This window comes from Cnephaeus nilssonii, assembly GCF_951640355.1.
Source record: "Cnephaeus nilssonii genome assembly, chromosome: 22".
Lineage (NCBI taxonomy): Eukaryota > Metazoa > Chordata > Mammalia > Chiroptera > Vespertilionidae > Cnephaeus > Cnephaeus nilssonii.
In genome coordinates this window covers 10831360-10857621 of record NC_137093.1, presented here as the reverse complement: position 1 = coordinate 10857621, position 26262 = coordinate 10831360, and the positions used below count along the sequence as shown (strand labels likewise).

The following is a 26262-nucleotide window of genomic DNA, read 5'->3' as shown; positions in this document are numbered from 1 at the left end:
GTGCAGGTGGGAATGGGATGGGAAGCCCTCGGTCACACCAAGGAAGAGAGAGAGCCTTCCGAAAGACTGTGTCCCTCCAGAGTCCAAGCTGGGTCGGAGGCAAAGACATCACACCAACCCTGTCCCGCAGGTGCCCCAGGAGGGCTGGTGGTTCTCATTCACAGCCACAGCCCGGGCGGCGGTGTCTTTGGAGTGGAGCAGGGACGCCTCTAGTTCACCTCCCCCAAAAGTCCGTGCTGTCTCAGTAGCTTGTTCAGTCTTTCAATTTCTTGTTCCTGTTATTACAAAAGCAGACAAATAACTGAATTAACCTCTGAGCCTCACCAGGGACGTGACCATCATTCCGTGCGCCCCGGAACAAGGACAGGCCATGAAGCTTGTGGAATCAGTCTGTGAAGGCGACTGCCACAGTCAGATGGCGTCCAGTGGACAATGGCAGAGATAAGAGGAGGGACGCCCAGCCTAGCTGGGAAGGAGGCAAGGACAGGGAAGACTTAGCCAGCGGGAGGGGTGCTCCTGGCTCAAGCACACAGGAGCGAAGGCCTGGCGTGAACACTGCGCGGAAGGTGGGCAACTGCAGACAGGTGGGATTTCCCTAGGAGTGCTTTCTTACCTTCTCAGAGCAGCTGAACTCAAGGTGCTGGATCTTGGCAGCCAACTGCATATTTATCTGTTTTAACCTCAACAGTTGCCGTTCTGAACGTGTCTTAACCGAGATAATTATTCCTGAAAAATAATTGAGGGTCTCAATGACACTGGTTTCTAATTTAACCACTTGAAAAAAAAAATCTGTGTTCCTTATAAATGTATACAGTTGGGAAGAGTGGTGACCGACAAGTAAAACAGTCATTGCTTAAAGGCGTCTGAACTCGGATTCAGATTTTTCATTTCTGAACAACTTATTTCTGAGGACCTCGTTGTGAATTACTTCTCTTTGGTTCCCATGGGCTGAAAATTCCTTAAAAAATAATCACTGACAGAGACAGCAGGGGGGGTGAGAGCATGTACGGGAGTGGGGTGGGGGGGCAATAGGGGGATATGGACACATATGTAATACCTTAATCAATAAAAAAAATAAAATAAATCACTGAGCAGATGAGCATTAAGCTCCTCACCACAAAGCTGCTTCACCACAGCACTGCCTAGCAGCAGTGTGTGCAAAAGCCACAAAGGTGCTGGCCTGGCTGGTGTGGCTCAGTGAATAGAGTGTCGGCCCGAGCACCGAGGTGTTGTGGGTTCGATTCCCAGTTAAGGGAATATATCTGGGTTGCAGGTTCCATCCCTGGCTCAGTTGGGGCGTGTGCTAGAGGCAACCAATCTCTCTCACATAGATGTTTTTCTCTCTCTCCCTTCCTCTCTCTGAAATCAATAAAAATAAAAGTTACAGCAGAAATATGAATTCTCAGATAGAGGCTTCCTGTACAAACGGTGTGCAAGGCATAGGCTTTTTACCTAAAATACACAGTATTTCCCCAAGGGTGTGCTCCACAGCCAGGGTCTACGGCATGTGAATAGGTATTACGTCCCCAGAAAGTATCAGATTGGTCAATTTGGAAAATATCACAGTTCTCAGAGCCTTCATCACACACCCATTCCTATCTGCTCTGCAACCCAGGAGTGCAGGGGACGTACCGTTGATGATCCGGGCCACCCGCCACAGCCGGAGCAGAATCAACAGGCCAAGAGCCTCAAACTCATGCTCCTGGAACAGGAGGACGATGTCGAGGACAAATGAAACCACGACGACAACGGAGTCCAGGATTTCAAACTTGTGGTGGAAGAACTCCAAGCGGAAAGCAAATATTTTAAAGAAAACCTCTACCATAAAGAAGGTCAAGATGGCAATGCTCATGAAGTGGAACACCTGAAGGAGACAAGGAAGCACAGTGAGAGCAGGTCCGGGCTGGGGCAGGCCACACAGACCAGCAGGCCTCGAGTGCACCTGTCAGGTCACCAGAGAGATTTCATTCACTGACCAGTCCCGAGCCCCTGCCAGCACCAGGCCCTGTTCTTGGGCTGGTAAAACAGCGGAACTCTGCTCTTTGAAGGGCAACTGGGCAATGGCAGATTGGAAAACATCACCATCCTATTGGCATAGCAATACTGGAACCGTGCAGAAACCCTATTTTCTTTCACTGGGCCTTTTCATTTTTTTCCTTTGACTCAAACTGGCCTCTCACCCAGCCTGACTCACCCACCTTGCTTAATCATTAAGCCCTCAGAGCAATGAGGTTCTGGTCAGCATCCAGTAGTCTTAGGAACAAGTCTATTGATTATAGAGACAGGATTTTCAGTCAAACTACAGATAGCATGTTGGCCTCAGTTTCCAGGAAAGCAGAGCAATCCCACCAAACATATCCTTGCCAAATCAGACAGAATGACTCCAGGGCTGGCATCAGGACCAGATACAATGATCAACTACCCTCTACCCTAGCACCAACCAATCAGTAGAGACCATGACCCTAACTCCTCGAGTCATCATGATTAACGATTCCCCCCGCTTTCTTCCCCCCTGCCCCCCCCGCTATAAAGTCCTTCCCCTGGAAGCCATGGGGAAGGAGTTTTTTGAGCAGTAGCTCACCTGTGATTCCAGGCATGGTGCCATCTCCTTAATAAATCCTTACTTTCGTGGCTGCAGACTCTCGTTTGATAAATGCAGGCAAACAGACCCTTCAGTTGGGTAACAGTGCCACTGCTTGGAATTTATCCTACAGCTTAATTCACGTGTACAAAGACTTGTAAGGATACTTACTGCAGCATCACTTGCCAAACAAGATTTTCTACATAGTTTGTAGAAAAATAGAAATATCCATTGAAGGGCAGTCATCAAATGCATTATGGTACCTCCATATGGAGCACTACGCAATTGTTAAAAAGACCAAGGCTGATCCATATGGGTTGACTAGCAGTGATCACCAAGGTAGATGGTGAGTGAAGAGTTCCCAGATCCTGTCTTCAGTAAAGTAACCATTTCCATTCTGGGCAGGGAAAGTTCAAAGTCAGCTGGGACATCATCTTTGAGCAGGGAAATGCTCGAAGACTATGGGGTCGTGTCAAAGGAACACAGCAGTCCACTCGAAGGGGCTCACAGTGGCCAGGTTTGGGACCATTAGAATATTGAAAAGAATGGCTATCATTGTAATACACTGAATGCATAACACACAAAATCCATGCGTCCATAGTGAGTGGTACATGCACACACGTGTACACAGGGGAAAAAGGAAAGCTCTTATAAAAGAATACCAACTACGTGATGTAGAAGGAAAGACAGTTCAAAATCACCAGTTTGCATCCCCCAGTGTATTCACTGGCCAGCCAATGCTCATGAGTGGATGCTAATTGGCTATTAGATATGGAATTACTGATAATTTTTAAGGTATGAAAATGCTCTTATGGTTCTGTAGGAGGAAGACCTTATTCTTATGTACATCAAAGAATTTAGGATGAAGTGTCATGATGTCTAACTTACTTTCAAATGGTCAGACAATAATACATGGGTGTGCTTGTGGGTAGAGATATAAAGCAAATATAGCAAAATGTAGATTTGCCTTTTTTTCATAATAAAAAAGTTGAGGAAAAAGGGCACAAGACAGTGAGTTTGCAGGTATGTTATTGATTCTGTTAAAAAAAAATAGAGAAGAAATTCATCCATGTACGGAAGGACTGGGCTGGCCGCAGAGGGACACCTAAGGCTGCCTTGGGAAAGGGCCACCAGTAGGAAGGGTGGTGGGTTACACCTGAAAGGGCATTTTTGCATTATAAATGGACTTTTGTTTTTAAAAAAGTGTTGGGAGAAGCTTTCCAGCCCCTGACTGTCTCCTATGTTACTGACGACGGGCCACAGGTGGTGCATTTTTGGGGTGTCCAGTGCCCCTTGGGCAAGTGTCTGGGAGGGACTCCGGCAGGAAGTGTGAATCAGGGAATAAACAGTGGCACATCCCCCGCTGGTTCCAGCCTAGGGACCCCATCAGAACAGCGAAGGAGAAACAGCTCTTCCAGGGGACAGGAAAGTATGGTTCTCCTGGTCAGAGCGCCCCTCTGGAATCTGGGACACACTCCAGCTCAGCGGTCCAGGAAGCCATCAAGTGAAAGGAGAAGTTTCCTGTCGTAGTAAATGCTTATCTATAACTTGGAAAGGAAGACATTTCCTCTGCCCTTTGACTAAAAGCACCCGATCTGCTCTCAGGCAGCCTCAGGGCGGGTGCTATCCACCCTACTCTGTCCCCTTCAGTGCAGGTACCAGAGTGAAGAGAGCATTAAAGGGCTGTGGACACACTACCCTGCCGGCGTAGTTGTTCTTGTCCGGCTGGATGATCTTCAGGTCCAGGATGAGCTCGGCCAGCACCAGGAGGGCATCCAGCACAACCAGGCAAATGATGATGACCTGCGGGCCCAGGGAAGAAGGAGAAGCCATGAGCCCGAAAGGGAGACCGCCTTCTATCTTTCAAAGGTTGGTTTGGAAACATCTGGATGAAACCACTAGGGAAAAATGCCAAGGATGGGAGGCTGCTGGCTATGGCCCACGCACCCTGTGGGGAGCCCGCTGGGGGCCAGCTCCTCCACAGACACCCCTCCTCCCCCTGCTGCCTTCCCGGGCTGTTCGCCACCTCAGTGCCTGTACCAGGGCATCTCAGGACAGCTCACTCACTGACCCTCTGTCACTACTTGTCTTTTTTTTTTTTTTTTTTGACAAATATTTTTTTATTGATTTCAGAGATGAAGGGAGACAGAGAGATAGAAACATCAATAATGAGAATCATTGATCAGCTGCCTCCTGCACACCCCACACTGGGCATCGAGCCCACAACCCAGGCATGTGCTCTGACCAGGAATCAAACCGTGGCCTCGTCGTTCATAGGTCGACGTTCAACCACTGAGCCATGTCGGTCAGGCACTACTTTTGTCTTTTTCTTATTCGTTCACTGTTTCCCAGCATCTCTCAAAACAAACTGCTAATTCCTAGATGGCAAGCAAAATAATAAAAACATTTTGCCACATTTTTATTTTCCTAGTAATGTGCATTGCTCTCACTAGGGTAAGCCCAGAGAAGATGCTCAGTAAATAATGAAAAACATGCAGCCTCAGAGGTCTGAGTTGTGGGAGGAACCTCCAGGCTCTGCCCGCTTTGGGCAGTTGGGTCACAGTGATGTCCGCTGTGCACATAAAACAGCTGCGGTGCAGGGCCTGAAATACCTGCCCCGCTCAGGTGGAAAACTGAGCAGAGTTGTGGGAAAGACAGTCATGACCTGGGGGCAGCGGGGGGCATGGGAACCAGAGTGGAGGGAGTGGGTGATCTCAGTGATGGTGGTGGTCACGGAGATGGGGGTGGTGACGACTCTGAGGAGGGCACTAATGGGAGGAGGTGACAGTGTTCAGAGAGACCACAGGGATGACAGGGTGGTGATGGGATGGCAGCAGTGGAGGGACCCAGGGGACGCTGCATGACTTTCTTCCTTTGGAAACTGGACCATCACTTGCTTCCCCCGGGGCCCTGCCTCTTACACTCTCAGGTACATAGATTTTGGCCTCTGAAGGTTAACGTTGCCATTAATTTTCCTGGCAGTTTCAGGATGAAATTCCACAAGTTCAGGCCTACTAAGAACGAAGTACTGTATACTTTTTTTTTTTTTATCATTTCCACCTGTAGCTAATTATTTCAGTAATTAAATGATTTGATGATATGGATTATTGTGAAATTGCATGGCAAACTGTTTTTCAATGACGTTTTTATACAGATCAAATTCAGCAGCTTAATAAAGATTCAAGCTTTTGGTGGGGTTTTTTCCCCCCTTTTCTTTCTTTCTTCATCCTTGGTTTTATTTTAGAGCTAAAGGGATCTGACTTAAAACCAAGGCACAGAAATATTAAAATCAGACTGCATATTCAGCCATAAAAAGAGATGAAGTACTGATACATGCTACAACGTAGTTGAACCTAGAAAACATTATGCTAAAGTGAAAGAAGCCAGACACAAAAGACAATCTGTATTGTATGATTCCATTTATATGAAATGTCCAGAACAGGCAAATCTATAGACGCAGTAAGATTAGCGGTTGTCAGGGGCTGGGAGGTCATTGTTTAATGGGTACCGAATCTCCTTTGGGGGTGATGAAAATGTTCTAGAACTAGATAGTGGTGATGGCTGTGCAACATTGTGAATGTATTAAGTAAAGGCCACTGAACGATTCACTTTGAAATGATTAATTTTATATGAATCTCACCTCTGAAAGACAGACAGGCCCAAGGTCACAAAGCTACAGTGCCTGGGTCCCCACCCTGTATTTTCTCTCTTGGTTGTGCCATCCCATGTGTGACAGCAGTTAGCTATACATCATGTCACCTTGGCCACCTCAAACCATGTGGAACAAGTGGTTTGCAAGAAAGGGATTCCAGAATCTTCTGTAGGCTGATCCTACCAGCACAGATCTAACCCCTGAGCCTGAACCTGTATCCCCCGCTGAGAGGTGGCCACCTTTCTTGTACTCTGCGTCCCTTCTCCAAGTCTGGTCATGTCACCCCCTCCCACCTGCATGTAAACTTTCCATGGCTGTCCACTGCCCAGGGATGACGACCTCCCGGTGCCTCCTCCCTTGCCAAGCGGTTCCTCTTCTCACCACACACATGCCTCGTGGACCCTTCTCAGTCCTGCAACGCTGCAGACCCTTTCCTACCTCGGGCCCTTAGCAACAGGGCCATCTGTCTGGAAAGCTCCTCCCTCTCCCACCCACTGAGCTCACTCCTGCCCAGCCTTCAGCTGTTGGGGGTTGGGGGGATGTCACCTCCTAGACATGTCTCCCCCATCCCCAGGATCTCTCAGAACCCCCTTCTGTTTCCCTACGGAGGGCTTCTCTCCACTTGTAACCAGTTTCTGGAATGACTGCATCCATGAGTGGGGCAGAAATGTGTCCACCACGCTCGCCACTGTACCCCTCCCCCCCTCCACACACACAGGTGCTAAGAAACGGCTGTTGAGTGAATGACTAGACACCTCTACTTATTTTTCCCCAGTACCAGCATCTCCGGGGATCCCAGCTTAGGGGGCCAGCTGGTGGGCTGAGTCAGGAGAAGGGGGGCACCTCCCAGAGGGGGATAATCTAGGGCTCCCCTTGCAGCTGGAAGGAAGCTGGCTCGTTCCTCCTACTCCTGAAATTGAGGGTTTGGGATTTCAACCCCAACAACTTAATACCACGCTTTCTTTCCTGTCGCAGCCACAGAGGAAAGCACTGTGCCGGGTTGCTTGGCCTGCATTCTTTCTCTAAGCCACATAAAAGCGAAAAATACCAAAATAAGTTTTCCCTATTTTACCCTGGAACAAAGTCAGGCAAGGGCTGCTTCTCTCTGCTTCCAGAAGGGACACTGGCTCTTGGTAGGAACTGGATTATCTTGGCCCAGGGTCCCCCAAATGGCTCCATGTGGTAACGGGCCTGACAGGGCTGCGTGCTTCCCCAGTGTCCCTGGGCCTCCGGCTTCTCCTGGGACTCATAGACGTGCTCCTGGACTCCTACCTGCCCACCTGACAGCTGGCCAGACTCCACCTGCTTTTATCCTTCAAAATCAGATGTCAGGACGATCCTGAACTCTGTAGAAAGCTCCATTCCTTTGCTATTCTTTGAATCCCCCCATCTCCCTCTCAAGTTCTCCCCATCACCACACCTGGAAGTCGCCGGTGAGTTAAGCCTGGCAGGTATTTTTGGCTGAGACAGGCCCCCAGGGTGAAGAGTGGGTGTGGCCTGGCACCCTCTCGGCCTTGTGGGGCTGGCACATTGTTTCTGCCTCCAATGTTTATCCTTTAATTTCCTTTGTGAGTGTGTGGCAAAATTTGTATAACATAAAATTTACCATTTTAACCATTTTAAAATTCAGTAGCATTAAGCCTATTCCCAAGGTTGTGGAACCATCACCACGATATAGTTCCAGAACATCTTCGTCACCCCAAATGGGAGCCCTGTACCCAGGAGGCAGGCATTGCCCATCCTTCCCTCCCTCCAACCTGTGACAACCACCAATCTGTTTTCTGTGTCTATGGACTTGGACATTTCACAGAAATGGAATCATACAATACAGAGTCTTTAGTGTCTGGCTTCTCTCTCTCAGCATCATGCTCTCCAGGTTCATCCATGTTGTAGCAGGTGTCCGCGCTTCCTTCCTTTTCGTGCCTGAACAGTATTCCCTTGGATGGATGGACCACATTTTGTTTATCCACTCCTCAGGTGATGGACCTCTGGAGTAAGATTTAATCCCTGAAACACGGGACCGGCCCTGTGTACCCAGCACTGTGTAGGCGCCTGGCACGTGGTCGGTGCTCAGGAGACATCTGCACAATGAATGAGGCAGCGGCAGCGATGGGCCCCCACCCCAGCCTCGTGACTCTCAGCTGCGGGCCCTGCCCACCTACCTGAAACCTGTGAGAGCCGAAGAGCTTCTTCAACCTGGTCCTGAAGTCTAGAGGGCGCTTGGGTGTGGAGACGGGGTCCGAAGTTGGGTCAGCAGCTCTGCCCTCCTCCTCTGAGGCTGGTGGCGGCGGCGGCGGCTGCTCCTCCTCTCCGCCCCCCTCCTCCTCCTCCTCCTCCTCCTCCTCTTCATTCTCCCATTTCTTGTAGTTGATGTTCCAGGCATGGTAGTCATCCCCAACGACGGTGAAGTGCCTCAGGAACTTGCTCATCCTCTCAGCGGGAGCCACCTTGGCCCTCCGCGTGACTGTCTGAAGGGAGGGGACAGAGAGTGAGCGCTCGGCAGGGCGGCCTCAGAGCCCGACCAGACCACTGGGACCCCACGTCTCTCTGGCGGGGAGCAGGGCCCCAGCTGGGCCACAGGGTGAAGGCAGCCCCAGGGCTCAGAGCACCGTGAGGTCACAGTGGTTTCTTGTGCTCTTATTTTTGGAATCCAGGCTGTCAGTCAGTGAGGTGACAGGAAATGCCAGACCCCAGCAGGCCTATCACTGTGGTCTGGTTGGCAGTCACCAACGGAATTGGTACTACAACCCAGTTACAAAATACCCATCACGGGCCCACGTGTAAAGATCGGAAGAAGGCCGCATGGGTCAAAGATATCACAACCTGAAAAACCAGAGGCGAGAGTTGGGAGGGGGAGGGGAAAGCCAAAAGTAAAAGTACCCAGAGTTTCACAGAAAGTGAAGGACCCCCCTCTCCACTTCGTGCCGGGGTGGATCAGTCCTTGAAAGGTGAGAAGCAAATGGATTTTTTTCTAGGTTCAGCTGTTTTAAATACACAATGGACAATTAAAGACCGATGGCCTCAAAGCAAAAAGCAAATAATCCTCCCCTCTTTGCCCAGATAATACGTTTTTTATAAAGTTCAGTAATGAAAACTTTCAGGTATGGATACAAGAATAGGCAATATGGTCAGTGGAACAGACTCAGGTCCCTGTGGGAACCTGGATGTGATGGTGGTGGCAGTTCAGATCAGCGGGAAGGGCTGGCGAGGTTAGGACAACTGCTTTCCCAATAGAAAAGTAAGTAAACAAAAGACCCCACACAACGCAAAGAATAAATTTAGGAGGCATTAGCAAAAATATATATACACTGAGTGGCCAGATTATTATGATCTTTGAACGCATAATAATCTGGCCACTCAGTGTGTGTGTGTGTGTGTGTGTGTGTGTGTGTGTGTGTATACTGGAGGCCTGATGCACGAAGATTCGTGCAAGAATGGGCCTTCCTTCCCCTGGCTGCCGGCACCGCCTTCGCTCCAGCCCCGGAGCCGCCTTTCCACCTTCCCACGCTGCCCAGAGGCCCAGAGCGGCTGAGGCGGTGCGGAACGCCTGCCCCTGGCGGGCGCCTGCATATGCAAATTAACCTGACATTTTTGTTGGGTTAATTTGCATACTCACTCCTGAATGGCTGGTGGGCGTCGTGAAGATATGGTCAATTTGCAGCTTTCCCTTTTAATAGTGTAGATTAGAGGCCTGGTGCATGAATTTGTGCATGGGTGGGGTCCAGCCAGCCTGGCCAGGGGGAGGGGACATGGGTGGTTGGCCAGCCTGCCTGCTGGTCGAACTCCTGGTCGAGGGGACAATTTGCATATTAGCCTTTTATTATATAGGATATACACTGAGTGGCCAGATTATTATGTGTTCAGAGATCATAATAATCTGGCCACTCAGTGTATATAAATGTATTTTTAAAAAACTTTAAAAGTCTTAGAACAAAATACAAACAAGTATCTTCATGACCTCAAAACAGGGAAAGATTGTTTAAAGAAGACAAAACTGCTCGATTGGCATGGCTCAGTGGTTTAGCATCAACCTATGAACCAGGAGGTCATGGTTTGATTCCAGGAAGTCACGGTTCGATTCCGGGTTGTGGGCTCGATCCCCAGTGTGGGGCGAGCAGGAGGCAGCCAATCAATGATTCTCTCTCATCATTGATGTTTCTCTCTCTTTCTCCCTGTTCCTTCCTCTCTAAAATAATATCTATACATATCTATATCTATATATATGTGTGTGTGTATATATATATACACATTTACATTTTAAAATTCTTTATTGTTTAAAATATTACATATAGTATTACATATACATTTTAAAATTCTTTATTGTTTAAAATATTACATATAGTATTACATGTGTCTCCTTTTTCCCCCTTTGACCTCTCCCCTGCCTCCCCCACCCCCCAGCACATTCCCTCACCCCCCCTACTGTCTGTGTCCATTGATCTCTTACCCCCCCACACACCCTCCCCTGCCTTCCCTCTGAAGTTTGATAGTCTATTTAATACTTCTCTGTCTCTGTATTTTTGTTCATCAGTTTATGTTCTTCATAAAAATATATTTTTTAAAAAAGAAGACAAAACACAAAGAAATGGATAGAATTGACTCATCAAAACTAAAAGCTTTTCTATCTCACAGACACCCCTACAAAGTTAGACACACACAGGTTGGGAGTAAATATTACAATGTACTTAATAGACACAGATTTAGCACCCAGAATATATAAAGAAATTTTCCTTCAAAAAGACAACTCCATGGAAAGCTAGGTAATGGATGTTAAACAAGTCACTTAAGAGAAAACCCAAATGGCCAAGATACTCAAGTTCACCAGCCCTCAGGAAAATGCGAGGTGAAGTAACAATCGCACACCTTTTCACTCCTCCGATTGGCCAGATTTTAAAGGCTGCAATAGCAAATGTTGGTGAAGGCGTGAAACAATGGGGTCTGTTGAACACTGAAGATAAGAACAGGCAGTGGCACCACCATTTTTGGCAGCAGTATGGCATTGTTTTGTCAAGATGAAGTTGTGCATATCTTTCTTAATGATCTAGTGATTCCATCCCCAGATGGGCTTCCCCCAAAACTGCCCATATGTGCTCAAATCAATGACATGCTCAAGAATGTTCACCAGAAATGTTCACCTAAATAGTGGAAGAGAAATGAATCCTTCCTATTTGTGTGATGAAATACTAGACAACAGTTAAAATAAATGCCTCTATGTATTGCTGAGGACATCTGCATGTACCCAGACAAAGAAATGACCTGGTTGGATCTCCCCATGCTTTCAGTGATGGGACCATGAGCGGCCAGGGTTTGCTCACGGTCTCAGGTAACCAGCAGCCGTGCGCTTGAAAATAGGACTGAAGCTCTTTGGTCCCAGGCCACTGTTCCTTCCTGTACTGTGGTGCCTTGTACATTTCTAAGCTCCAAATTCATTAAAAGGATACCACCTCTTTCATAAGACTTTCCTGAACCCCAATGTTTTCTTGTTACGTGCGCTGAGACTGTGGGGCGAGGTTGTGAGTGACGTGTGTGGAGGTGATGGTGCTCCAAAATGCTACATCCAGGAATCCCATCGACTCCAGGCTGCCTCCCCTGCCCAGTCTCCCATATTGTTCAAGCACCAGGGGAGCCCCTGACTTGAGACTTCCTCCGATGCTAAGAGGCCCAAGGAGAGCATATAACCTCCTGAATCTGTCCCCACCCAGGATCCTGGGGCCTGCCTGGCTCTCTCTTCTCCCGACCCCCACTGCTCATTTCCTCTTCCACCGTCTCCCTAGACCAGGCCTTCGTCCTCTCACCCAGAAGACTGCAACAGCCTCCTTATCAATCTCTCTCCTTCCACCCAGTTCTTCCAGCGCACTCTCCACCCAGCAGCCTGAATGGATTTTATAAACCTTCACCCCTGACCATCGCGCCTGATCATATCTCTGCCTCCTGCTTTTTGCTCTTTGAATAAACACCCAAGATCCTTCCAACGACGTACAGGGTCCTGCAAGGTTTGCTGTCATCTCCTGCCCCACAACCTACCCCGGGGCTACCCTCGCCCCCTCTGGGCCTCCTGCAGGGTCTTCCCCCAGCCTGGCACGCTCTTCTCCCCACGCCGGCTTGGCTCACTCTTCCTCATGTTGGAAGCCTCAGCTGAAATGTCCCTTCCTCAGAGAGGCCCTCCTTGACCCTCAAATGTAAATCAGACCCCTTCTTAATTTGCTAACCCCTCTGTATATTCTTTTTAAAAAATATATATTTCTTTATTGATTTCAGAGAGGAAGGAAGAGGGAGAGAGAGAGATAGAAACATCAATGATGAGAGAGAATCATTGATCAGCCGCCTCCTGCACACCCCCTACTGGGGATCGAGCCCGTAACCCAGGCATGTGCCCTTGGCCGGAATTGAACCCAGGACCCTTCAGTCCACAGGCTGACGCTCTATCCACTGAGCCAAGCCGGCTAGGGCCTCTGTATATTCTTTACTTTCCCTTTGAGAGCCCTTAAAACAATTTCCCACTAGAAATCCTTTTGTGCAGCTGCTTATTACTCTCTCCACACTAGCATTTAAGCTCCATCAGGGCAGAGTTTGTGTCCCCAGAGTCTCACATGACACCTGACTTAGAAGCCCACCAAGCGCCTGTTGGCTGAGGGCCCTGGTACCCCGTCTCCCATGTCGGGCTGCGACTCATCTCAGGCTGGATCCTCCATCACTTGGTTCCCAGGGCTGGCCAAGTGGGGGTTACTGGCCATACCTTCCCCCAAAAAAACCTCCTGGGCTAGTCTGCAGCATGGGGGAGCCTCTGAGTGCTTTGCAAAACCCACATATTTTACAGAAGAGAAAAGTTTTCTTCCTGAAACCTTGCGACCAGTAAAAAGATGCAACTTTTAGTAATTTGGGATGAAAATATTTACAGCACCCAGCAGAGCAGAAAAGAACTCTGGTTTTAAGTTAAAAAAATCTGTCATTTCAGAAGCAAAAAAGTTCCAGAAAAGGGCCACAATATAGCTCATCACGAAAATGTTGTGGGCCTCTGAAATCCACCACCCACCCTGGACTCCCCGCTCTAGTGCCTCCCACCCCTAGCCCTGCCCGGGCGGAAGGACTGACTCAGTGACAATCTCAGTGCCTGGCCTGCAGCAGCCCCTCCATAGTGACGGCTATTCTTCTGCTTCAGCATGGAAAACTCTCTCTCCACTGCTCCGACTCAGCAGCGTCCATGAATATTTCACGTCTTGGCTTACTGGCCGGCTGCCAGCCTCTGCAACCCCCAGGCTTTTCAGTCTCACAAACTGTTGGATTTCCTTTGTGGCTTAAGCTACATTGAGTTGTTTCTGTCGCTTGCAAACCCCAAAATCTAGACCAGTAGAGTCCCTGGCACTGGAAACCGCCCATCTCCGTGCCCCCTGCATTAACCTTGCTGTCCCACTATATCCTGACCCTACTCTCTCTGGGGTCACCTTTAGATCGAAGCCCACAGCTGTGGTTCCCATCTGCTTGACTGTACTGTATCCTGTCACACTGTTGACTCAGTTCTTTTTATTTATTGATTGATTTTTGAGAGAGAGGGGAAGGGAAAAGGAGGGGAGAGAGAAACATCAATGATGAGAGAGAATCATTGATCGGCTGCCTCCTGCACGTCCCCTACTGGGGATCAAGCCTGCAACCTGGGCATGTGCCCTGACCGGGAATCAAACCAGTGACCTCTTGGTGCATGGATCAATGCTCAGCCACTGAGCCACACCAGCCAGGCTGACTCAGTTCTTTTTGACAGTCTTGCCTTGTGATTTTTCTCCTATGTCTGGCCAACCTTCTCAGTGCCCTGTACCATGTCCCTGCCCCGCCACCTGGAGTCCTGGAGATTCTGACCCTGTCCTAGAGCAGGGTGACCTTCCCCTTCGGTGGTCTCAGCACACCTGTGTTCTCAATGCTGTTCATGTTCAAAGTCTCAGCCAGATGACTGGTATGCTGTTTGCTGTGACCCAAACTTCCCTCCTCCATCCACTTCTTCCATGTTCCCCCAGGGCTTGGCATCACATCCACCCCGCGGCCAAGCCCAGAACCAACAGTCATCCCTGGCTCCTCTCTCTCCCTCAAGCTCATCCATGTCAATGTCACCTCTTCAACACCACTCACCCTCCACCTTCTCTTTTCCAACTAACCCTCGCCGATCGACAGGACACCTGCACCAGCCTCCTCATGCGGCCTCCTGACCCCACATTCTTTCTCCACACTCCACACAGCGGTAGCCAGGACCCCCTTTCCCCACTGCCCACCTGGCTGTGTCCCTGCTCTCATCTACCCTCTCCCCCCCATGCCTGCCCACCACTGCGCTCAGGAAAGGCAGAGCCCTGGTATCCTTCCAGCCTCTGCCGCACTCCAGCTACACAGAACCCCTCACAGTTTGAATAAACCCCGCTGCCTCTTGCTTCTGGGACTTTGCACAGCCGGTCCCCCCCTGTCTGTTTCACCCTAGTTCCCTCTCAGGCCGTACAAACGTCTAGCTTTTACCCCCCATGGGAGGCCTTCTTTAACCGCTGCCTGCTGGCTTGGCGGCCTTCCTCTGTTTCCCCACCATGCCCCTTACCTGTGAGCGCTGTGCCTCTCGGTACTGCCCGTCTCCTGCCAACTCTGGGCAGCCCAGGCTTCCTCCCTCAGTCACAGGGAGGGGCTTCATAAACACCTACTAGGCGAGTTAACAAAGAGCTACCCCTCAAAGATAATAGAATCGCCGGCCTTCTTTCACACGTGACAGGCATTATACCAGAAAAGTTACTACCTGGGAGAGAGGGAAGAAATGAGAAAAACAGACCCAGACGAGATGGAGAAACACGTTTTCATGAATGTCTATTTTTACCGGCTCGAAGCTGCCATCTGTAGGAGGGGAAGTCCCTATGTCACGGTCATCCAACAATCACAGAAAATGGCACTTTTTAAGAAATTCAGGCGATTCCCGATTCCCAGGGCCCAACGTCCTCTAAGTCCCCATTTTCCCATCCCCCTCCCAGAGCTCACTTTTGGGGACTCGATGTGCTTATTTCATCAAAACCCCCCACCCTAAAACTCTGAGACACAACAGCAGCGACATCTATTATTACTAATTATTAGTGATGTTATTTGCTATATTAGCGCAACACTAAGTTCCTAAAAGGCTCTATTTTATTTAAAGTCCTAACAGCCCTCTGAGGTCGAGGCCATAATTTTGGGTCTAGGTGAGGGGAGGAGGCACGTCCGAAGTCACACACTTGGAAAATGGCAGAGCCAGGACCTGCCCCCTGTGCGGGTGACTCGGAGCCCATGTGTTAGAACACATGGCCAAGAAAAAGCCAGGCAGCCAATGACTACATATCCCCCTATACGTCCAACATACGCATAATTGGAATCTCTGAATAAGGAAACCAAAACAATGGAACAGAACCAAGAGTTCAAAATATAATTCAGGAAAACACCCCTGAAATAAAAGACGTTTAAAAAAGTTACTGTTTTTGTAGGCCAAAACTGGTAAAAATGGACAATTTCATGTGATTCAACCTGTAATATATAGTAGTTTATTGTTTCAATTTCTTACATTGGGAACTTGTTCATGCAGAATTTTAAAAAAACGAACCAAAAAGCATCAGTGGTAAAACCAGCACATGAACTCAAGTCTACAGGCTCTGTTCTTCCCAAGATGCTCTGCCAATGTGGGGATGATATGCCAGAAAAGCTGGATTTTGCCGAAACCGGTTTGGCTCAGTGGATAGAGCGTCGGCCTGCGGACTCAAGGGTCCCAGGTTCGATTCCGGTCAAGGGCATGTACCTTGGTTGCGGGCACATCCCCAGTAGGGGGTGTGCAAGAGGCAGCTGATCGATGTTTCTAACTCTCTATCCCTCTCTCTTCCTCTCTGTAAAAAATCAATAAAATATAAAAAAAAAAAAGAAAAGCTGGGTTTTTTGAGAAGAATGATGGGAGTGTAAGAGGCAGAATCAAGGTTCTGAGATGCAATCTTCCCTCCCTTAGCAGATGGGGAAACTGAGGCTCTATAACATGGCAACTGTCAGTTTATCTACAGGCACCTGGGTCTCCTGTCTTCTGGTCCAGGGGTCTTAAGACACACCCAGGCAGGGTCAAAGAAATTGTCTCCAATCCCAGCCTTCCCTCCTTCCCCAACAGCCCATCCATCACTAAACCCTGTGCATTTTCGCATCCAAATGACCCTGGAATCTTTTTAAAAAAATATATATTTTTTTATTGATTTCAGAGAGGAAGAGAGCTGAAACATCAATGATGAGAGAGAATCATTGATTGGCTGCCTCCTGCACGCCCCTACTGGGGATAGAGCCAGCAACGCGGGCATGCGCCCTTGACCAGAATCAAACCTGGGACCCTTCAGTCCTCAGGCTGACGCTCTATCCACTGAGCCAAACCGGCGAGAGCCCTGGAATCTGATAACTATGTCTCCCATCCCCTGCCAGGGCCCTGGCCCTGCATCCTCCTCTAGGGGGAGGATGTACCAGCTCCCACTGCTGCCCCCTTCACTCTCACATTCTCATCAGCAAACAACCATGTCGCTCCCTGTGCAGAAAAGGCCTGAGGCTGCTGTCCTAGCAAGGCCTGCTTGGTGCTTGGCTGGCATCTGGGAAGCTGAGATTTTGGGAGGGTTCATAGCATTTCCCGGTAGGGACCGCTCACTGTGCCCACAATTGGTGTAAACAGTGTAGTTTATGTGGCACACCTGCTTGCCTCCTCAGAGGCTGCCATTTCTGTAAGGGCTGGACAGAATGCCTGTGTGAGCAGCTCCCAATGAAAACCTTGAGTCTCTATCGAGCTTTCCTGGTGGGCAGCACGGCGCATGCGGTGTCACAGCTCGTGGCTGGAGGTGTTCAGCTCGTCCTGTGGGACTCCGGCTGGAGCCTGGTTTCCTCTGGACTTCACCCCGTCCGTGCGCCTTTGCCCTTTGCTGATTTTAATGTGTGTCCTTTTGCTGTAATACGTCATCGCCATCAGTCAAGCTGTACGCTGAGTTCTCTGAGCTCTCCTAGCAAAACGCTGAACCTGGGTGATGTTGGGGACCTCTGACACACTCCCTTACTTAAAACACTTCTTGGGCTTCCCACTGCTCTTAAAAATAAAGACCCCAGTGCCTCCCAGAGGCCCACGCCTATTCGGCATGCTGTGGCCTCCGCCTGCCTATCTGGCCTCACCGTTCACCACCCTCTCTGCTGGGCCACAATGTACTCAGCCCTCTGCACTCAACACGTTCCTTCAACCACAGGGCCTTTGCAATTCTCCCTTGCCTAAAATTCCAGCCCCTCTTCTACTTCGTCATGTGTCTTCTTTAACCCCCTTCAGGCCCTAGCCAGTTTGGCTCAGTGGATAGAGCACCGGCCCATGGACTGAAGGGTCCAAGTTCGATTCCAGTCAAGGGCATCGACCTCAATTGCAGGTTCCATCCCCGACCATGTGGGAGGCAACCAATTGATGTCTCACATCGATGTCTCTCTCTCTCTCTCTTTCTTTCTCTCTCCACCTCCTTTCCACTCTCTAACAATCGATGGAAAAATGTCCTCAGAATTAACAACTACAACAAAAGAATAACCCCCCTCGGGAGGTCTCTCTCAAGCACCCCAGCTCCAGACCAACTACCTCCCCCGCTGCACTCACAAAGGGTCCCTCTCTCCTCCCCTGTGGAGTCAGGTCCAGCGGTTTCTGTGACTGTTGGAGTCTGTCATCCCCATCAGGGCAGAGACCAGGTGGGTTCCTGCTCAGGTGTGATCCTCTGTGGCTAGAGGACTGCAGGTTCCCCACTACAGATACCTGGAGGGTCCCAGCAGCAAGCTCGCCGACCCCTTGACCCCCCACCCCCAGCCTTTGGGCATCTGTGTTCTGAGGGATGCCTATTTTTAAAATCAGGGAAGTCTTTAAATAAGCGTAACAGTTTTTCCTTCTCTAGGGTGGGGAGGAAGTTTGAGGTTCACGGAAACCACCACCTGTGACGGCTGACCAGCTCTGGGGGAGGGGCCGCTGGCAGCCCAGGTGCCTCCCCCGGCACCCCCTCCCAGCCCAGCGCTGCAACATTTCTCTCCTTTTCCATCGGGGTCAGGATCCCTCCTTTCTTGATAAGCGTCTGTCAACCCAGCAAGATGATCCCGAGGCTGGGTGGAGACGATGTGGGAAATAACACCTACAGTATCGGAAATCGTAGTGATTACAACTAGAGTACCTGCCATTTCTGGGTTCTGTGCAAAGCCCTTTATAACACATTGCAAACACTCCACGAAGTGGGGGCCTGAACCTCCATGTACAGACGCGGAAACTGGGAGCAGAGAGGCCAAGCAACGTGCCCCAGGTCACACAGCTGGTGAGAAACAGACCTCGTCCTCTGACCCAGGCTGCCTGGCCCAGAGCCCCCTCCTTTTGTTTACAAAAGTATAGAAAGAAAATGAAAGCGCAGGAAGAGAACATATGTAGTTATCCAGATAGAAATGAAGACTTATCGGGAGTGTGAATGAGTCATCGGGGTTAGCAATGCTTTGGCCAGGACAGAATCCAGGGCACCCACCTTCCCTGCCTCACAGGCTAACCTGTGGCTCTCAGTCCTGGCTGCACGTTGGACACATAGAAGCTTTAAAGAACTCCGATGCCTGGGCCTCACGCCCCAAGATTGTGATTCAGTCGGTCTGGGATGGCCTAGGGGTTGAGATCTCCCCTGCGCAGCCCAGGCAGAGAACTAGCACCACAAATGAACCCAGAGCCTCCAGAAGCCTTGTGAGAAATGAGCCAACGGGCTACAAGGCTTTCTGAGCACCCCTGCTCCCAGGTTCCCAAGAGGTGGCCGGTGACATGCAATCATCTGCGATGAGGATAGGTCCGCTGATGGGCTGCAAACACAGCTTGTACTCATGATCGAGTCCACAGCACTCCCCCCCTCCCCGCCCTGCCCTACGAGTTTAAGTGTTCACTGTAGTCGGGCACCCTGCCAAGTGCTTTCCATGCACAATTCTATTTCATTCTCACCACAGTCCTAGCAGGGAGTTATTGTTCCCACTTTACAGAACAGGAAAACTGAGGCTTGGAGAGATGGGAAGGGGCTGAGAGGGACTCTGAGCCCCTCTCAGCAGAGCTGGCTACAGCAAACCAGGTCTGAGTCATGGCTAAAAACCCCACCAGTTTCTCCTACAACACAGTTTTCCTCTCAAAAACAAGGAGAACTGAAAAAATTACAGAGCTCCTAAAAGCAATCCTATTAAAAGTTTTTAAAAAACACAATTAACTCCATAAGAGTACTGAAAGGAACTGTTCTTTGCATCAGTTAAGAGGCTTATTTGCTACAAGTGGCCCTGGCCCAATCTTCCCAGCCCCCCACCATGCCGCAGGGCCAGGCTCTCAAATGGCCTGTGTGACGACACACAAGCTCTGACCCCCAGGAGGTCCCCCAGGTGTGTCCTTGGTGCCGCATTCCAACCCTCTGCTTCCCCTGCTGTGTCTGTGGCCTGACACCCACCTCACCCCTGGGACAGGTCCTGGAAGCTTCCTAGCTTCATTCAGGCCCCAGCTCACCTGGACTCCTACCCCCAGCTTTACCTGCTGTCATTCACCCCCATGAGCAGACCTTTCCCCTAGATCAGTGATGGGCAACCTTTTGAGCTTGGTGTGTCAAACTTCGCCAAAAAACTGAGCATAACTCGGGTAGTGTGTCACTTTGAGGAAAAAACATTATTTTGCAAATGTTTCATCCTCGGCATGCGGCCGCCTTAGCGGCCGTGTATCATCAGAAATGGCTACGCGTGTCAGTGCTGACACGCGTGTCATAGGTTCGCCATCACTGCCCTAGATCAATTTCTCTCAGTGTTAATACCATGAAAACATGAGCAAAAGGAAATAAATTCACAATAATCCCAACACACCAAATTTATCATCATCTACCAATCTTATCTACCTAACTCTGCCCCTAATCTTTGTCTTTTACAATTATAATAAAGGACTACAGATAATGTTGTATCCTTCCCCCCCCCACACACACACTAATTATATGCACCAGACTTATTTATACCTTTTTTTGTTATATATATATTTTTGTTATATATATATATATTAAATATATATATATTTTATTGATTTCAGAGAGGAAAGGAGAGGGAGAGAGGGATAGAAACATCAATGATGAGAGTCGTTGATTGGCTACCTCCTGCACACTTCCTACTGGAAATTGAGCCCACAACCCAGACATGTGCTCTTGACCAGAATTGAACCTGAGACCCTTCAGTCCACAGGCCGGCACTCTATCCCCACTGAGCCAAACTGGCTAGGGCTATTCATACCTTTTTAATGGCACAGAAACTTACCAAGGAAAAACAGCTCTCACAAGTGCGTTTTCTGATTGTTCTGTTTTTAGCATTTTTATCACCAATACTAAAACCACATTTCCTCACATTTTAGCATTTCTGAAATCTGAATGTTTTACAATTGACCAGTTTCAGTGCTGTGTCACATTACATCACAGTAAATGCGGCACTGCTTCTTCTTCATAGCACCTAATACAATGGTGGGTCTACAATCAACGGTGTCTTATGTGCTAAGAAATATGGTGCCATAAATTGTACTTTTTCCTTTTTATGGGTCATTTCCTCCCCCATAAGTGAGATGAGCAAGTTTGAACATAGACATTTTCATGATTCCTGATACAGACCATCATTTCTTTCCCAGACAGCCGTGTGGCCCTAGCTGGTTTGGCTCAGGGGATAGAGCATCAGCCTACGGACTGAAGGGTCCCAGGTTCGATTCTGGTCACGGGCACATGCCAGGGTTGAGGGCTTGATCCCCAGTGTGGGACATACAGAGGCAGCTGATTAATGATTCTCTCTCATCACTGATGTTTCTATTTCTCTCTCCCTCTCTCCTCTCTGAAATCAATAAAAATATATTTTTTCAAAAAAGAATAGCTGTGTGGGTTGACCCAGCCCCTCTGTAGATGTAGGAATGAGGCGATTTCACCGTGGCACAACCAACATCGAGCATTTCCACTTGCTTTTCTGTTTGCCTAATTTAATAAGGAACTACAAATGAAGGAAATATGAACTGTTTCCTTTGCCTTTCTCTGGTTCGTAACAATAACTGGAACTCACAGGCGTTTTTCCTCGTTCCCGTTAGAAACACCAAACAATGATCCCAAGGCTGGGAGGTCCCAGAAGCAACTTACCTTTCCGTCCCGGGTAGACATTTTCCTGTCCTCTCTGGACCTGGAAAATAAGAAAGCATTTGTCCAGATCTGTCCTCCTGCCATCATTTGCCTTAGTATGCAACACTTTCTTACAAATTTTTTAAAAACTTGATTAAGTATCTGAAAATTGTAAATAATAAAGTTCAAAGTGTGTATAGAAGGACGTACATCCTGGGCATGTACCTGAAAGAATTGACACAGGCACCCAGTCAAATACATGTACACAAATATTCATAGTCTAACCAACCCAAGTGTCCATTAACATATAAATGGATAATAAAAGATGTTATATCCATACAATGGAATGTCATCCAGCCATAAAAAGAAACGAAATACTTTTGTAATATATATAAATATCGAATCATTGTTATACATCTGAAACTAATAGAATTTTGTATGTCAATTAGACTGCAATAAAAAAAATTAGTTTAAAAAGTGAAGTACAGTCTGGCCAGTGTGGCTTAGTTGTTGAGCATGACCTATGAACCAGGTCACAGTTTGATTCCTGGTCAGGCCACATGCCTGGGTTTCAGGCTCGATTCCCAGTAGGGGGCATGCAGGAGGTAGCTGATCAATGATTCTCATCATTGATGTTTTTCTCTCTCCCTTCTTCTATGAAATCAATAAAGAAATATTTTTTTTAATATATTTTATTGATTTTCCACAGAGAGGAAGGGAGAGGGATAGAGAGCTAGAAACATCGATGAGAGAGAAACATCGACCAGCTGTCTCCTGCACACCCCCCACCAGGGATGTGCCCGCAACCAATGTACATGCCCTTGACCGGAATCGAACCTGGGACCTTTCAGTCCGCAGACTGACGCTCTATCCACTGAGCCAAACCGGTTTCGGCAATAAAGAAATATTTTTAAAAATAGTGAAGTACTGCCGAAACCGGTTTGGCTCAGTGGATAGAGTGTCGGTCTGCGGACTGAAAGGTCCCAGATTCGATTCCGGTCAAGGGCATGTACATTGGTTGCGGGCACATCCCTGGTAGGGGGTGTGCAGGAGGCAACTGGTCGATGTTTCTCTCTCATTGATGTTTCTAGCTCTCTATCCCTCTCCCTTCCTCTCTGTAAAAAAATCAATAAAATATATTAAAAAAAAGTGAAGTACTGACACATGCTATGATGTCTACAAACATTATGCCAGACACAAAAAATAACATATGACATGATACCCTTGATATGCAATATCCAGAATATGCAAATCTGTAGACATAGAAAGCAGATTAGTGGTTGCAGTGGGCGGGGGGGGGTGTGGAGAGGGAAATGGTAAGTGAGAGCTTAATGGGGATGAGGTTTCCCTTTGGGATGATCAAAATGTTCTGGAACTAGATAGAAGTGGTGAATATACAACACTGTTGATGCACTAAATGCCACTAAATTGTTCACTTTATAGTGCTTAATTTCATGTTATGTGAATTCACTTCAATTAAAAAAACAAAACAAAACACCCAGACACGTCGATTACAGTGTTGAGATTACTGTGGACAGCAGCAAAGAATCTAAATGTCCACTTAGCAGGGGTCTGGTTAAGTCAGTTAAGGTATATCTGAGCACTGGGAGACCCCAGTGCTGTTAAACCTTCATACATGGATGAGGAAAGATGTGACAAATACAGTACCCCCCATCACATTATATCACCATGAGTAGAGTCTGATCCCACCTATGTGAAAAAATTACATATGCATTTTTTGCAAGTTTGCAAGGATAGAGCCAAATTCCTCACAGTGGTCACTGCTGGAGAGAAAGGGAATGATATGGGGGTATTTTCCTTCTCTCAGCTTTTGGACAGCCTCAACTTTTACAATGACTATGTGTTACTTCTTAAAAAATATTTTTAACATAGTGACATAAGCATGTAGTAAAAAGTTTAAATAATACAAAAAGATATACCATGACAAGTTTCCTTTCTACCCAATCTTCTCAGAAGCAGCCACTCTTACCACTTTCCTACGTAGCCTTCGCAAGCACATGTGTATTTATTCCTTCTCTCCTTCTTTTTTCCTTAAACAAACGTGAGCCCACACTCTGCTCTGAACCTTGCTTATTTCCCGTTAGGGTGTGGTGGACTGAATATTGGCCCCCTGAGGATGCACACATCCTAATCCTATTCCTCGGGACCAGTAAACATGTCACTTTACCTGGCAAAGGGGACTTTGCAGATGGGATTAAATAAAGGACCCTGAGAACCCCAGGTGGGCCCAATGTAATGAGAGTCAGACATAGAAGGAGATGTGACCACGGAAGGTTAGGTTGGAGTCAGAGAGAGATTTGAGGATTTTATGCTGCTGCCTTTGAAGATGGAGAGAAAGGGTCATGATCCAAGGAATGCTGGCAGCCGGTAAAGGCAAGGATACAGGTTCTCCCCTAGAGCCCCCAGAAGGAACACAGCCCTGCCAACACCTTGATGTTGGCCAACGGGGACTGATTTTGGACACCTGACCCCCAGAACTCGAAGATAATATATTTATGTTTTTTTCAGCCATCAGATTGTGATCATTTGTTCAGCATGTAGGTTGTTTCCCAATCTTTCGCTGCCCCGTGTTCCAGTGAATAACCCTGCACACCGTGTGCTACTTTTATCATTTAAAAAAATACCATCTTGAAAAAAAAATTCACAAAGACTTAAAAAAATAAGAGGTTTTTTCCTCTCCCCACAGTACCATGCTAAGTAAGAGGCACTTAGAGGCGTTTTTGCTGCTTGATTGGCAGAGCAGTTTCTGCAACCAGCACAGTTTGACTCCATGGGTTCCTGCTCCAGCCCCTGGGGGCCTCCCCCTACTCTCAGGAGACGGTGCAAGTGGAACCATCACCACAAGTGAAGGTGAAGGGAAGAGTGAAGGTGCCCTGGAGATTTCCTCCCTTCACAAGGCAGGAAATAGAACCAGCACATACGCTGAAAAGGATCCAGCTCCACTAATTCAAGCAACAGAACATTTAACCCTACCATGACCTCCCCATTGAAATAGACAAAACAAATAAAAAGGAGAATACCCAAAGGCTCACAGGACTGTGGGAAATCTTGCACATATTGCTGGGGATAACTATTTTAAACAGCCATCAGGTGGCAAGCGGCATGTGCCTTCAGAATGATCATATCCTTGACTTGAAGAGTTTGGGAACTCTTTATCTCAAAGAAATCCCTTGGTAGCAAAAACAAAACAAAACATGCACTTGGGACAAAAATGTTGACAGTGAAGTTGGTATTACGGCTAGAACCTGGACCCAGCGCAGGGGCCCACGTTAGGGAAAAGCCCAGGAAGGCAGTGGGCAGTTAGGAGGAATGGCAATGATGAGGTCTGTGTAGAAATGTAGAGCGACGGCTGTTAAGCAATGAGAAGGAGAACTCTGCATGGTTGCACACACTGCTTGCAATCGCACAAAGTGATCAGAACTGTGTGCCGGGTACAGTGCTGGGTTCTGGGGAATCCAAAGTGAAGAGGCAAGAAAAAGGTCAGGGCCCAGGAAGGCTGGCATTTTAGCTGGGGAGACAAATGAGGAACCAAGGGAACCCATAAGCAAGGTAACATCATCCAGGGCTGAGCATAGGAAGGACTGGGAGCAAGAAAACTCCGGGCTTCCTCCCTCCAGCTCGGCCAGTGGTGGGGGAGGGCTGGGGAATGCAGAGCAGTTCTGGAATTGTGTAAGCCGCAGCCTAAAGATTTTCAAACGCCTGCTCCTCCCAGCCTTCCCTCCGAAGGGTCACAGCAGGGAGAAGTTGCCACCCCCAGCCTTGGTCTTACTCAAGAAGCTTCAGCTGCTGGTGGGGTTGTCCGGAAACCCTGCAGGTCTCAGCTCAGACCGACCGCAGGTGAAAGATGTGCTCTCAGAGGGGCGGCCATGGGGGTGGAGGGGGTTACAGCGTGGTCCAGGCACTAGGCTAAGCCTTCGTACCAATCATCTCATTTAACCTTCTCGGCCATCCTGTGAGGCAGGGCCCGTGCTAACCCCATGGGACCAAGAAGGAAACCGAGGCACGGGGAGGTGAGGTCCCATGGCTAAGTCCACAAGAGCGCCCTGTGCCCGAGGAGGTGCCGAGTCAAGGCCTGGGAGTGCCTGGAGGGCGCTGCCCTGCTCCCCACCAACCGGGCGCTTAACCGGGCGCCAACCGCCGTGCTTACCTCTCGAACCCCTCACCCAGGGGAAGCCTGTGCTGCTGGGGGGTTCTTCCTGCAGGGACAGGCTGGCTGGCTCCTTTCAGCACCCCTCCCCCCCGCCCCTGAGACACCCGGCACTGCCTCTCCCCTCCATTCCCTCCCTGCGGTCCAGGTGGGGGTCAGGGCAGGGATGAGGAATACAAGGATTTAGGGGTTCACACCAACCTGGGTGTAAGTCTTGGCTCTGCCTCCTTTGTGACCCAAGGCAAGTGGCTTGGCCTCTCCGAATCTCCGTTTCCTCACCTGTAAGGGGGCGATAAGGATGGAACCTCCGCACCTGCCGCCGCCTCCTGGCGTGGGACCAAGTGAAGGCACCTGTTCCCAACTCCAGACAAAAGGGGAGCCCTTCGGCCAATGCTCTCATTTCCAGGGGGGCCGGGGGGGGGTGACTGGGGACAGGAGGGACTTCTCTCCCAGGTCCTGTGAGGGTCCCCTCCAATGGACTCCAGGCCCCCCGGGCCGGGCAGGGGCTCCAGGGCGGAAAGCGCTGCCCGCCCGCTGGGAAACGCTAGAACTGCGGGCACCTGGGGGCGGGCCGGGGTCCCCGGGGCCCCAGCAGGATGGCGGGGTCCCGCTCTCCCGGAGGACTCGGGCTGGGGCACAGAGAGAAGGGGCTGCGCTCCCAGAGGGGGCGCGTCCCGCCCCCGAGCACCGACCTTGCAGTCCGCTCGCTCGCGGCCGCCGC

At 49.1% G+C, this 26262-nt stretch overlaps 1 protein-coding gene across 1 annotated transcript; it reads right to left on the bottom strand.

The window, feature by feature from the left end:
- Positions 1–147: 147 nt before the first annotated feature.
- Positions 148–26262, bottom strand: HVCN1 (hydrogen voltage gated channel 1). Its single transcript, XM_079762759.1, has 7 exons — positions 25743–26262; positions 21395–21434; positions 8396–8701; positions 4280–4384; positions 1633–1864; positions 614–726; positions 148–275 (listed from the first exon to the last, which is right to left on the bottom strand). The coding sequence occupies exons 2-7, from the start codon at positions 21413–21415 to the stop codon at positions 210–212; spliced, it is 843 nt and encodes a 280-aa protein (XP_079618885.1). The 5' UTR covers positions 21416–21434; positions 25743–26262; the 3' UTR covers positions 148–209.

What these genes read in the sequence shown, in the direction of transcription:
- HVCN1 (XM_079762759.1), bottom strand. Translation starts at nt 21,415, where the DNA reads ATGTCTACCCGGGACGGAAAG. An exon ending in TGTCTACCCGGGACGGAAAG is followed by an intron (nt 8,702 to 21,394) that starts GTAAGTTGCTTC and finishes CCCTCCCTTCAG; the next exon opens with ACAGTCACGCGGAGGGCCAA. An exon ending in AGAACAACTACGCCGGCAGG is followed by an intron (nt 1,865 to 4,279) that starts GTAGTGTGTCCA and finishes TGTCTCCTTCAG; the next exon opens with GTGTTCCACTTCATGAGCAT.